At 52.1% G+C, this 14,153-nt stretch overlaps 2 protein-coding genes across 2 annotated transcripts; one reads left to right on the top strand and one right to left on the bottom strand.

Moving 5' to 3' along the window:
- Positions 1–273: 273 nt before the first annotated feature.
- On the bottom strand, positions 274–1,706 carry BCR38DRAFT_205970 (Apc15p protein-domain-containing protein). The gene is made up of 2 exons (XM_040854123.1): positions 1,455–1,706; positions 274–1,389 (listed from the first exon to the last, which is right to left on the bottom strand). The coding sequence occupies exons 1-2, from the start codon at positions 1,488–1,490 to the stop codon at positions 370–372; spliced, it is 1,056 nt and encodes a 351-aa protein (XP_040715479.1). The 5' UTR covers positions 1,491–1,706; the 3' UTR covers positions 274–369.
- A 5,303-nt stretch (positions 1,707–7,009) lies between these two features.
- On the top strand, positions 7,010–13,615 carry BCR38DRAFT_342999 (glutamate synthase; the record flags this gene model as incomplete). Its single annotated transcript, XM_040855989.1, has 6 exons — positions 7,010–7,134; positions 7,193–7,246; positions 7,300–7,340; positions 7,399–8,070; positions 8,126–13,433; positions 13,489–13,615. The coding sequence occupies 6 exons, from the start codon at positions 7,010–7,012 to the stop codon at positions 13,613–13,615; spliced, it is 6,327 nt and encodes a 2,108-aa protein (XP_040715478.1).
- Positions 13,616–14,153: the final 538 nt, after the last annotated feature.

The following is a 14,153-nucleotide window of genomic DNA, read 5'->3' as shown; positions in this document are numbered from 1 at the left end:
AGAAGACTGACACATACTTTGATTTTGCCACGTATCGCTCTAGGGGATGGCGTTTTGCGGAGTGCAGTGTGCAAATACGTGGCAGCAGCACCACCAGCAGCAGTAACCACCAGGGGTGGCTACGCTCAAGGGTCTGTGGACACGATGAAATGAAACAACAGTACATATGGATGGGCATGCGAACGAGACGGACGGACGAGGTTCGGTTCACTTAAAGATTTTTGTAATGGATGTGTGCATAATTCTACAGCTTCGTTATCATGGTATTAGAACGAATAGACGACCGCCATTTTCGGGCGGAATGTTCTTTTCGTGTCCAGGAATATCAAAAATTGCATTGCGCCTCTTTAAACACGTCAGTACCCATCGTCATCCGGCGCGTCCCTGGCTATGGCGAGAGTGGCCCTGCCTCGGAGCCTGGGGGCTACTGTCCAAAATGCTGCTTCCGTCCCGTGACAGTATATCACTAATAACGAGGCTGTGGCGTGTTGCGTCGGTTCGTGCCAGACTACCCCTGAACCTGACAGTTTGAGGAGCCCGGGCGACAAAGCTCATTTCGGCTTCATCATCATCGCTGCTGAGATCAGCCTCGGTATCGGTATGTTCGTAACCGACAGCGCTTCCAGCCTCGGGGATGTCTTCATCGAGGTCGGCGTCCATGTCCATCTCGACGCCGTCGTCGCCGACAAGATCCTCCTCCTCTATCATATGCGCCTGGTCCTCGTCGTCGACTTCGTCCTCGCCTCCGTAGAAGGCCACGCCATTCCCGGAATGAGACGCGTTCTCCCGGAAGGGGTCGTCGACTTGTTGCATCCTCTGCGCCATGAGCTGTTGCTGGGCCCGGGCAGCTCTCTGCTCCTCGTCTTCCTCTCCATCATCATCGTCATCTTCATCCTCCTCGTCATCATCTTCATCCACACTCAATCCAAAGTCGGCACTGTCGCCCTCGGGGATGTCATCGTCGAGATCGCGGGCACCATCCAGTTGAACGTCATCCATGCCATCCTCGCCGCCCTCGACCTGGAGCTGGCCATCCAGCGCTGCGTCGATTCCGCCTGCCCCAGCGGCTTCCGCATCAGCCAGTTCCTGTGCTAGTTGTTCACGCCTCAGCGCCTCTTGGTGTTCTTGTTGTTCCTTCTGCTCTTCCCGTAGCTGGTTTAGCGTCTTGGGGATGCCGGGAGGTTTGAGCCATTGGCTACCAAAATTTGAGACATTGTGGAGGCGGCGTTCGATTTTGAGCTCGTCCGCGCGCAGACGGGCAAGCGGGGATCGATCCACAAGCTGCTGGTTACGTCGTTGGTTGGGGTTGTGTTGAGAGTCGGAGTTGTCGCGCTGTGCGGTATATGATGAAAGTGGATTTCGTGATGAGGTATACCATAGCGCGTGAGACTGCGAAATCTAGTCAGGAAGCTGACAAGTTGGCAGAGGAGATGACTGGAACAAGGGATACCTACGTCGCGCGGCGCGAGGTCTGGAAGGATGGACAGCATTGTGGCAATGTTTAGGAGCTACCTTGTAGAATAGTGCGCCCTGTTGTTAGATGGTGTGGACCGATGAAGTATTCGTAAAGTGAGTTCAACCAGCAGCATCGTGAGATATTGCGTTGGGCCTGCGCCAGACTATCCGAAGACTTGTCTCCGGCGCTAATACTGATTGGAAAGTCACGGAGTTGAAGTTGGAGACACCGTTGATGTCAAGAAACCCCACTGGCAAGGAAGGAACAGACCGCCTGCCAGATCTATCAGATCTGAGAGACGCTGGGAAGGTGCCGCGCGCCAATCTGGTGCAGGGACCGTGTGGGGTTACTAGGACAAGGATTATGCGGGGTTTGGAGAACAGGATATCCAAGGACCTTTTTCTTTTATTTTCTTTTGTTTTCTTTTGTGTACCTTTTTATTTATGGGCTTTCTCGTTTTCTTCCGAGGCCTAAGAGATACCTGGATTGATGTTTGCAGTTTGATATTTCAAACTTTCTATGCCAACTTGGGAAGGGGATTTATGAAGCAGAGAATTTCGAGTCACTGATGACAACTTGATGCTCGTGTTGGTTAGCAGAGTTCGAGCTGCGAAAACTTCGCCTGGACGGTGTGCGTAGTAATAATGTGTTAGCTGGATCGGCGATTTGAATACTCGAGTAGTTATTCGTCATAATTCTTTCCCAGCCCCTACTCTGCGTACGCAAAGACCACCGAGTCTAGCATGTTAAGTACTATATGCCAGCGTGCTAGGAGCGGTGTGAGTTGGCTGCGCCCAGCGAAGTGAATAATAATAGAGCAAGATTAAAAAAAAGTAAAACAATAAAATAAAGAAGCAATTAAGTGTCTGCCATTGGCATCCGGCCCGTGCCTGCAAATGATGACCATTCCGAATATTACAGGATCATTGAAACTACGCTAGAGTTTTCTCAACGGTGGCGATGCTACTCAAGCGGTGACTAGTACGGCCAAATTCGGCATCTTATCATCCTCGGGACTTTTCGGAATCACTAGGAAAAGTCTGCTGCTCATTCCGGACGTCCTCTCGGTGCTTTCAATATGAGCCGACCCCTCGCGTTAACTAGCCTGGCCGGTTCATTACGTCTGATTGTTGGAGTCGTCTCATCCAGTGCTCCACACTCTGACTGGCGGGAGAAAACAAATGTGGGCCTAAGATCGGGAGACTTCGGTTTGGGATCTGGTAGCCGATTTCGGTGCGACTTACACCACTTCACTTATGCTTGCAACCTCTCGAGACAGCTGTGGCCAGAACGACCAGAGTCGTCGTAGATTCAGAAATGGATCGACTATTCGGCACTATAGAAGCCCCATGGGCCAGATCGTCGCCCAACAGTATCCATGCACTCTTTAGTCGTCCAACAAACTAGTACATTGAACGTTATTTTCTGGGGTTGTAAGACGGCAATGCAAGATTTTCATATCTGGCTGGGATCCCTAGACCGAGGCTGAAGGGTGTATAAGTCATTCACAACTGCGCACACTTAGTTATATCGGACGTAGAGATGTGTGACACCTTGTTGTGTTGACGTTTCGTGGTTGCAATAGGCACATCACTAGCATCTCTTTAGACCATGAAGTCTGTGCGTGAGAGACTAACAGCATCGAGTGCAGAACATAGTTGAAGGCATGAATTGGTCATCGTGGTTGGTCTGAGATAAGGCACTCGTTGTTGCTGACCATGATTTGATTGGTTGTATGCGGTAACTTTTAGGTTCTCCATTCTCCTAACAGTTACTGACAGCTACGTTGACTAGTGGCGCAGGCATTACGGGGGCATTATGATGGTTACGAGGTCAGCAAGACGCCGACTTGCATTCCAACACTACGAGACTATGCAACGTATTTGTCCCGTCTAGGTTGTCTGCAGGACCGGCTGCATGGGAGCTTCCGTGAAGACAACCATGGCCTCGGAGTAGCTGTGCATTGGCTGGCTGCCTCGAGAATATAATCCAACCTCGCGTAGTACATTTGTAAATTCTATGCAACTTGCTTCGTAGCTGGCTCTACGTTGGGCCCTGGGGGTTCTATTTCCACTGGAGTCAGTATACCCGAAATCCACTGCTATACTTAGTTACACTCCCCATCGTTCGACGTTGAAATTAGGACCCCTCTAATAGCAACCAGCTCATTATGCCTCGGGACATTTGATATTCTGACTTGTGGTGACTCCATTATTATGCTCCACCCCACATCGAATACTAACCTAGTATGTGATGACTGTAATGTCGGTGAAGTCGTAATCCGCTTACAAGCGAATAAGACGAGGACTACTTTTACCTGAACAGATCAGCTTTGGATGTTCACTACAAACCGGGCATGCCTTTGCAGATTATTAACCTGAGGTCGATAAACCCCTCACCAACACTGGGACCTTTGGACGTTGAGTCTGACCGGGACGGCGTCGTCAACGAAAGGCGACATCGGCCGCTGCAGCTTACGAGTAGGAGCGAGCTGTCTTTGAATGGCCCTCCATCTGATTGGGCGGTCGCAAGTCGTCCTGAAGAAGTTCCCCACATGCAAATTGTCTAGTTTTCGTCGTTGGGCTCTTGGTGGGCTATGCCCTTGTCCGCCCCTCAGGGCCAAAATGCACAAATTGGCCGTGATCCTTGACGCAACCCTGAATCCTGGCGTGTGGGGTGCGTTCCGCGCCGGCGCTGTGGGCAATATCCATTTGTGTACTTCATTACGGAAGGGCTTCATTCGAACAGATAAGTGCAATTTGGGACGTATTGTGTCCGATCAACGGGACGGCGCTACGAATGGTCTTGGTTGGAAGTAACTCCGACTTGCATGTGCTTTCTACGCCGTCAACGTAAGATTCAGTACATTCAAGAGGCGAAAGGCCAAATCATCAGCACTATGGAGTAGTCTTTCGGACTTCATCTCAAACACCTCAACTGCGGCGGCTCTGTCATTGGTGGGAAGTCATGATTGTCGGGTTTCAGGGCGAGGAACCATCTTCTGGAATAGAAAGAGCATCTTCAAGACGCTGCTTCCATGGCAATTGATTGGGTCATTGCTGCATGGCGTGCGGCAGCTCATGCGGATGTCGGAAGGAAGATAAAAAGGACAAAGCCAAAAGAGGGAAAATAATTCATAGATAAATGAATCAACATTTTAGCCGTTTCAATGCACAGAAAACTGACCTAATCATATACTCACGAGTTGTGATGTTCATGTAATAATGCTATCAAAGTCTGACTAGAATATATTGCCAATGCTCTATGTGATTGGTCTGCTTCTGGCTATGTTTCACTACGCTGAACAGCAACGGCAATGCCCTTGCGGAGTCTCGAGTCTAAAAGTGCAGCGTAAAATTGGCAAGTCCTCTGTCGTGGCTCCTGGCTGCCACAACTCAAGTTGAGATGAATTAAGTTCAAAAAGGCTCTCCGGTTGTCTTGAAGAGCTGTCAAACTAACCGCAGCGAAATTAGGTTCTGAAAAAGAAGTTACACCAAGATAACTGTCTTTGAGACTTGACTTCATTGGTCCGCTACTGGACATGTGTGTCATGCAGGATGGCCGCCATAAAGCTTGACGTGCGCTGGTTCTGCTCTGGGCATACGAAGATTATGGTCGTCTGGTGGTCATAATATGAGGTTCTCTCTCTCTCCCTACCCCCCATTTCGGACCCCACCTGGGTTAAGCTGGCCCAATGAACAAAGAGCGTTTGTTAATCCCCAGAGACTCTACACAGCATAAAGCTCCGGTAGAGTCACCGAAGATACTAGCCGTTTGGTCTTGACCCCTACGACGAGATAATAGACAGGGTTGAAGTGTGGGTTGGGCGAATGACGCTGGCACTAGCCCCAAACCAAGTTTGATTTGATTGCCTCCCACAGGTTTGTGTCGTCCGTCTGTCGGCCAGCTCCCCCTCCCCCACTTTGACCCAGCAGCAGGAAAAGGCCGATCTGCCACATGTCTACGTGATTTGTGTGAATATTTTTCTTCTCTCTGTCTACTCGTCCACTCGGACAGACTACCACCATAGTTAGTAGAAGAGCCTGGTTCCTAGCACACTCCAACCTAGCCGGCTTGGCCCCTCTCTTGCTCTCCATTTTCTGCCCATCCCATAAAACCGAGGCTGTCCGCCACACCCTTCTAATAATTATTCTCTCTCTTCTTTCTTCTCTTGCCAGACGACTCTACTATCTTGCTCTATGTCTCGTTGAGAGTCCAAGTCGTTTCAGTGAAGCCGCCCCCGAGACCAATCAACGACAGAGATAGTTGTGAGCCAACTCACTATGTAAGTACAGTACAACCAACACGTTTTCCTTCTATATAGTCAGCCTTATCGCCTCTGGATCTCGACCCTTGGGACGGGCGACAATTCGAAATGCAGTATCCAGGATCTATGTTGCCAGGTTCAATGTTGCGCGCTGCAACTCGGCAATGAAACGAAACCCCGGCCGAAACCCCATTCTGTCAAACAGGGAGTGCGATTAGAATCACCCAAAATTCGCCGTCATGAAATCATTCCAACGTTGATATGGAACCACGAATTACGCATGTGGTGCAACCCTCCATCAACTTTCCGATGCAAATGGGCGACTTTTCCTGTTGCATACCTATCATCGACCGCGAACTGCTGAATGAACAAAAGAAAGTACCATACGGGCATTGTGGATGCACGACTTTCATCCTATGATGGCCCCCAATGATTAGCCGCATGCTGTGGAAATACGACGCTTGCAATTGGTCCTAGCCAGCATTTCCCCACGCTCAATCTTTACGCGATCCCTGCAGCTCGACCGGGTCATTGCCAAATCCGGATGCAGCTGCACAGTTACCCAAGCAACTTTAGAAGCTTGCTACGCTAAGGCAGTTCTTGTGCATCACTGGAAGCAGTTATTTCGACGACATCGACGCCAGCGCCTCCGATCAATAGTGAGCTCTTTCTTACTGGCGGATAGCTCTGGACTGATGAAGCGGGGGGCTGCGAATACCTTTGGTGGTCGATGTGTAGTCTCGTACTCATGTTTGACGGCAAACACGAAGACTCGAAAGTTATTCGCAAATCGCCTCATTCCCTTGGACAGACATTGCATGTCCAGGTACACCCGGTGTTTCCGAGGGGTGTGTGATAGTCGTCTACAGGCAGTTCCGACCGCATTCCTGCGATTTTGATAGGGCGCCGATGGAAGGGGTAACTGGAGGATTCATCGCAACCTTGGGTACCCCCAACCACTCGGTCTCATCACCCTGCGTCATCCATATCAGTTCAGCCCTTCGGAAACTCCCAGGAGTGACATCAATTTCCAAAATCCGTGCTCTGCCGATCGAATTAGCTCTGCGCCCTTTTTTCCTATTTTTCTACATTGCAGCTTCTTGGGACCACTTATGCGATTGCTGTGATCAAGACTAACAATTGCCTTGGTGAACCACTAGAAATTCGACGTTTGCGCAGCGTCTGGCTGCTTCGATCGCCCTTGAAAATCTCGCTTTCGCTACGAGACGAACTCTGACCTGTGATACCCGTCACCTTCCACGCGAACTTGGTCCTCGTTGCCTGACATGGGCGTACCGGAGGATTTCGACGACAGAAAAACACAAACCGATACTGAGGCCGAGTCATACCATCCATATGACTATCAGACCGAAAACAATGGCTCATGGGCTGGCGCCCTGCCGGTGAAGCAGTGCGTTACAGCCACGCAACACATCAGGGACAACAGAGCGCTAACCCTGGTGGCACAGAGGACTGTATGATCCAGACCTGGAGAAGGATGCTTGCGGTGTCGGCTTTGCTTGGTAAGAAACAACTTTGGCACTTGTGTGCTGAACGTGTGCTGATTTCTCTATAGCCACATCAAGGGCAAACCGAGCCACAAAATCGTCAGCGATGGTTAGTTGGGGGACTTTGCGTGACAAGAAAACGAACAGATTGCTAACATGGACGATAGCTCGAAACCTCCTTTGCAACATGACCCACCGCGGAGCAGTTGGATCTGATGCTCGAGATGGCGATGGTGCAGGTGTGATGACATCAATCCCTCACAAGTTCTTCATCAAGAACTTCGAACGAGAGGTCAACATTAAACTGCCTCCTCTGGGTCAATATGCCGTGGGAAATCTCTTCTTTAAGCCGGATGAGGAGACTTTGCAGGAATCGAAGAGGCAGTTGGAAGATATTGCCGAATCATTGGGACTGAGAGTTTTAGGCTGGCGAGAACCTCCTGTAGACTCTACACTCCTTGGCCCTGCTGCACGCTCCCGTGAGCCAACTATTTTGCAACCATTCGTGGTGCTTACATCTGCCTACGGCTCTGGGGATGCTCCTGAAATGACGGATCCCGAGACGTTTGACGACAGACACTTCGAACGGCAACTCTACGTGCTTCGTAAGCGTGCCACTCACACCATCGGCCTTCACAATTGGTTCTATCTGTGCTCCTTGTCCAACAAGAATATTGTCTACAAAGGACAGCTTGCCCCCGTTCAAGTCTACCAGTATTATCATGATTTGGTTAATGCCGACTACCAGGCTCACTTTGCTTTGGTACACTCTCGTTTCTCTACCAACACTTTCCCTTCCTGGGATCGTGCCCAACCGCTCCGATGGGCTGCGCACAACGGTATGGCGAATTCGCCCCTAATATGCGTTGGATCAGGTAAATTAACAGTGGTCAGGTGAAATCAACACGCTTCGCGGCAACAAGAACTGGATGCGCGCCCGAGAGGGTGTCATGCAGTCTGACGTATTCGGTGACGAGCTGGAGCACCTGTACCCCATCGTTGAAGATGGAGGCTCCGACTCGGCAGCTTTCGACAATGTGTTGGAACTTCTCACCATTAACGGAGTTCTCTCCCTTCCAGAAGCTGTTATGCTAATGGTCCCCGAGGCATGGCAAGGAAACACGGCTATGGACCCCAAGAAGGCAGCGTTCTACGAATGGGCCGCTTGCCAAATGGAACCCTGGGATGGCCCCGCCCTCTTCACTTTCGCTGATGGCCGTTTCTGCGGTGCCAATCTTGACCGAAACGGTCTGCGCCCTTGCCGGTACTACGTTATGGACGACGATCGCATCATTTGCGCGTCTGAGGTCGGCACTATCCCTGTGGAGCCGGAGAGCGTCGTTCAGAAGGGACGTCTTCAACCCGGTCGCATGCTGCTTGTTGATACCCAAGCTGGACGTATCATCGACGATTCCGAGCTCAAGGCGGCAGTTTCGAGCCGCCACGACTTCCGCTTATGGCTTGACAACCAGCTTCTCAGCATGCCCAAGATCCTCAGCCAGATCACCGAGTCCGGAATCGACTGTGCCCCAACGCCCGATTCGACTTTGCTCCAAGAAGACCCCTTATTGCTAGCATTCGGTTACACTCACGAGCAAGTGAGCTTGCTGCTCGCTCCAATGGCTTCGGATGAGAAGGAAGCTCTTGGGTCCATGGGCAACGATGCCCCTCTTGCGTGCCTCTCCAACGCACCACGCCTGTTGCCCGAGTACTTCCGACAACTCTTCGCTCAGGTCACCAACCCTCCCATCGATCCCATTCGCGAGTCCATCGTCATGTCTCTTGAATGCTACATTGGACCACAGGGCAACCTGCTCGAGATGGACCCGTCTCAATGTGGTCGCCTTCTTCTCCCCAGCCCCATTTTGTCTATCCCAGAATTCAAGGCACTCAACAACGTGCCAAACATCAACCCTGAGTGGACAGTGAAGACGATCGATCTCACGTTTCCCAAGTCTGAGGGTGTTGCCGGCTACTTGAAGCACCTCGACTACATCTGCGACGAGGCCACTGCCGCTATTGAGGGCAGGGACAGGATCATCGTTTTGTCTGACCGTAAGACTTCTGCTCATCGTGTGTCTGTCTCTACTCTTCTTGCGTCTGGCATGGTCCACCACCACTTAGTCAGCAACAAGTGGCGTTCTATGGCAGCCATTGTGGTTGAGACTGCTGAGGCCCGTGAAGTGCATCATATGTGTGTCTTGCTGGGTTACGGAGCCGACGCCATCAACCCGTACCTCTCCATGGAGTGTATCCTAAAGCTCAACCGAGAAGGTCTCATTCGCAAGAAACTCTCCGATGATGCTTTGATCGCCAACTACAAGCACTCTTGCGATGGTGGTATTCTTAAAGTCATGAGCAAGATGGGTATCTCGACCTTGGCGTCGTACAAGGGTGCCCAGATTTTCGAAGCACTTGGTGTCGACGACGAAGTTGTCGAGCGATGTTTCCGAGGCACAGCCTCGCGAATCAAGGGTATCACCTTCGAAGCCATTGCCGAAGACGCATTCCGCTTCCACGAGCGAGGTTTTCCCTCCCGTTACACCGTCAGTGTCACTGGTCTTCCGGAGTCTGGCGAGTACCATTGGCGTGATGGTGGCGAGGCGCACATCAACGACCCCACGTCGATTGCGAACATTCAGGACGCCGTGCGAAACAAGAATGACAAGTCGTACGAGGCCTACTCGCGTTCCGAGTACGAGCAGATCAAGAACTGCACGCTTCGCGGTATGCTTGACTTCAAGTTCGAGGAGTGCAACGCGATCCCCATCGATCAGGTTGAACCGTGGACGGAAATTGTCCGGCGCTTCTGCACAGGTGCCATGTCGTATGGTTCTATCTCGATGGAATCTCACTCGACACTTGCCGTTGCCATGAACCGTTTGGGTGGCAAATCCAACACTGGTGAAGGAGGTGAGGATCCCGAGAGATCCCAGGTCATGCCCAACGGTGATACCATGAGATCCGCTATCAAGCAGGTCGCTTCCGGTCGTTTCGGTGTCACGTCCGCATACCTCGCCGACTCGGATGAGCTTCAGATCAAGATGGCCCAAGGTGCCAAGCCCGGTGAGGGTGGTGAGCTGCCCGGCCACAAGGTGTCCAAGTCTATTGCCAGAACCCGCCACTCTACGCCTGGTGTTGGTCTCATCTCACCACCTCCCCACCATGACATCTACTCCATAGAGGACTTGAAGCAGCTCATTTATGATCTCAAGTGCTCGAGCCCCCGGTCTCGTGTTTCCGTCAAGCTGGTGTCTGAGACCGGTGTGGGTATCGTTGCCTCGGGTGTCGCCAAGGCCAAGGCTGATCACATCTTGATCTCTGGTCACGATGGTGGTACCGGTGCTTCCCGATGGACGGGTATCAAGTACGCCGGTCTCCCATGGGAGCTGGGTCTTGCTGAGACCCATCAAACGCTTGTGCTGAACGATCTCCGTGGCCGTGTTGTCGTCCAGACCGACGGTCAACTCCGCACTGGTCGTGATGTTGCCATCGCCTGTTTGCTCGGTGCTGAGGAGTGGGGATTTGCTACTACGCCACTGATCGCTATGGGCTGTATCATGATGAGGAAGTGTCATCTGAACACATGCCCAGTTGGTATCGCCACCCAAGATCCCGAACTGCGCAAGAAGTTCATTGGTACCCCTGAGAACGTCATCAACTTCTTTTATTACGTCGCCAATGAACTGCGAGCCATCATGGCTCAGCTTGGTTTCCGAACCATCAATGAAATGGTTGGCCACGTGGAGGTGCTCAAGGTCAAGGAAGAGCTGCGTACCAAGAAGACAGCCAATATCGACCTCTCCCTCATCCTGACTCCCGCACACAAATTACGGCCTGGCGTCGCCACCTTCAACGTCCGCAAGCAAGACCATCGCCTCTATGTCCGCCTGGACAACAAGCTCATCTCCGAGGCCGAATTGACGCTGGATAAGGGACTGCCGTCCCGAATCGAGTGTGATATCGTCAATACTGATCGCGCCATGGGAACCTCCCTTTCTTACCAGATCTCTAAGCGATACGGTGAGGCTGGACTTCCTCAGGATACTGTCCATGTGAACATCAAGGGCTCCGCAGGCCAGTCTTTCGGTGCCTTCCTGGCACCTGGTATCACATTGGAACTGGAAGGTGACGCCAACGACTATGTCGGCAAGGGTTTGTCTGGTGGTCGTTTGATCATTTATCCTCCTCGATCGGCCGTATTCAAGGCCGAGGAGAATATCTTGATCGGCAACACGTGCTTGTACGGCGCTACCAACGGAGCATGCTTCTTCCGGGGTATTGCTGCTGAACGCTTCGCGGTCCGAAACTCGGGTGCCACCGCCGTCGTCGAGGGTGTTGGTGACCACGGCTGTGAGTACATGACGGGTGGTCGCGTCCTAGTTCTCGGCAGCACCGGTCGCAACTTTGCGGCTGGTATGTCGGGTGGTATCGCCTACGTGCTCGATATTCATGGAGACTTCATTAACAAACTCAACATGGAGATGGTGGAGGCATCTGAAATCACGGATCCTACCGAGGTTGCTTTCGTGCGCGGCCTGATCGAGGACCACCACCACTACACAGGGTCTGAGCTTGCTGCACGCATCCTGATCGACTTTAACAGAGCTCTGCCACGGTTCGTCAAGGTGTTACCTGTTGACTACAAGCGAGTGCTTGAGGAGGAAGCAGCCAAGGCAGCCGAGGCCAAGCGTTCTGAGTACAACCTCCCCATCGTTTCGGGCGTCCACCACAAGAAGGAGAAGCCCGCCAAGCTCCTGGACATGGAGGAGGCAATTGGGGACAACGACGCAGAAAAGAAGCGAGCTCTCGTTCTGGACAAAACCAAGGGATTCATGAAGTATCAGCGCCGTGCCGAGAAGTACAGAAGCACCAAGACACGTACAAAGGACTGGCAAGAGCTTTCAGCCCGCCTGGACGAAGATGAGCTCAAGTACCAGTCGGCACGATGCATGGACTGCGGCGTACCTTTCTGCCAGTCCGAGACGGGGTGCCCCATCTCCAACATTATCCCCAAGTGGAACGAGCTCGTTTTCCAGAACCAGTGGAAGGATGCTCTGAACCGTCTCCTTATGACCAACAACTTCCCCGAGTTCACCGGCCGTGTCTGCCCCGCCCCTTGTGAGGGCGCTTGTGTGCTTGGCATCAACGAAGACCCTGTCGGTATCAAGTCCATTGAGTGTGCCATCATTGATCGTGGCTTTGAGAAGGGTTGGATGGTTCCTCAGCCGCCCCAGGTGCGAACTGGCAAGACGGTGGCCATTGTCGGATCTGGTCCCGCCGGTCTTGCCTGCGCCGACCAGCTCAATAAGGCCGGTCACAGCGTCACTGTTTACGAGCGTGCCGATCGACTGGGTGGTCTGCTCATGTACGGCATCCCCAACATGAAACTGGACAAGCGCATTGTCAAGCGGCGAACCGACTTCATGGCTGCCGAGGGTATCGCTTTCAAGACGGGCGTTGCTATCGGCGAAGACGTTGGCTTGATGGATCTCAAGGCTCAGAACGATGCGGTCGTCATTGCGACCGGTGCCACCGTGGCTCGAGACCTTCCCATCAAGGGCCGCAACCTCGAAGGCATCCACTACGCTATGGAGTTTTTGCACAAGAACACCAAGTCTCTGCTCGACTCGGAGCTGCAGGATGGTGCTTACCTTTCCGCCAAAGACAAGAACGTCATTGTCATCGGAGGTGGTGACACGGGCAACGACTGCATTGGTACTTCGGTTCGCCACGGTGCCAAGTCTGTCATTAACTTCGAGCTCCTGCCTCAGCCCCCTCCCCAGCGTGGCCGTGACAACCCCTGGCCGCAGTGGCCTCGCATCTACCGTGTCGATTACGGTCACAACGAGGTCAAACAACACATGGGCAAGGACCCCCGCGAGTACTGCATCATGTCGGAGGAGTTTGTCGACGACGGCAGTGGTCATGTCAAGGGTATCAACACCATCCGAGTCGAGTGGACGAAGTCTGCCAGCGGTGGCTGGGACATGAAGAAACTCGAAGAGACCAAGCAGTTCTTCCCTGCCGACCTCGTCCTCCTCTCCATGGGGTTCTTGGGTCCCGAGGCCCGTGTCTTCGGTGACGACATCGACAAGGATGCCCGCAAAAATGTCAAGACGCCCGCTGGCTCTTATGCAACCAACGTCGAGGGCATCTTTGCTGCCGGCGACTGCCGTCGTGGCCAGTCCCTCATTGTCTGGTAAGTTTCACCTCGGGTGCCTAAGCAAAGACCTATAATTTAACAACTATTGCAGGGGTATCAACGAAGGACGCCAAGCCGCTCGCGAGATCGACCTGTACTTGGAAAACTACACCAATCTGCCGGTCACGGGTGGTATCATCAAACGCACCGCCGAGGAGATCTTCAAAGTTGCCACTTGAGAAACAGCAAAGGTAATGCAATATACCATGAGAAGAAACGACGACGTGTAACGCTATACCAACGAGTAGTAGAATGGATCATTAGTGCGGGGGCTTAGGTGCGTTATTGGGGGGGAAAAACTATATCCTTGTCAATGATTTCAGTCAAAGTTGATTTACGATACCAAGAGCGAAAGAATTAGGAAAGCTGCAAAAAGAATCGGCGCATGGCAGGGCAAGGAAGGCAGACACAGCACCGGATAGGATTCTCTCGGGTCCTGAAATGAACTTCCACTGCGGCTGCTACTTTTGTTACATCACATTGCTTACGTACTTTGGCATCGCTACTTAGCACACATATGGTTTATATAATCATGAACATGTACATACGAACTTTGGGTCTTGCTTCTTGGATCTCCATATTGTGAATGGACCCCTCTTCCGCTGACTTGTGGATTGGACCAGTATCGGATGCATGCGGAGTAGAGTGCCGTTATTCAAGTAAACAATACCAGGCTCTCACTGGTTGAATTGCAAATTTGATCAGAACGAAGAGAAA

This window comes from Pseudomassariella vexata (genome assembly GCF_002105095.1).
Source record: "Pseudomassariella vexata strain CBS 129021 chromosome Unknown BCR38scaffold_7, whole genome shotgun sequence".
NCBI classification, from domain to species: Eukaryota; Fungi; Ascomycota; class Sordariomycetes; order Amphisphaeriales; family Pseudomassariaceae; genus Pseudomassariella; species Pseudomassariella vexata.
This window is presented reverse-complemented; position numbering and strand designations above follow the sequence as displayed.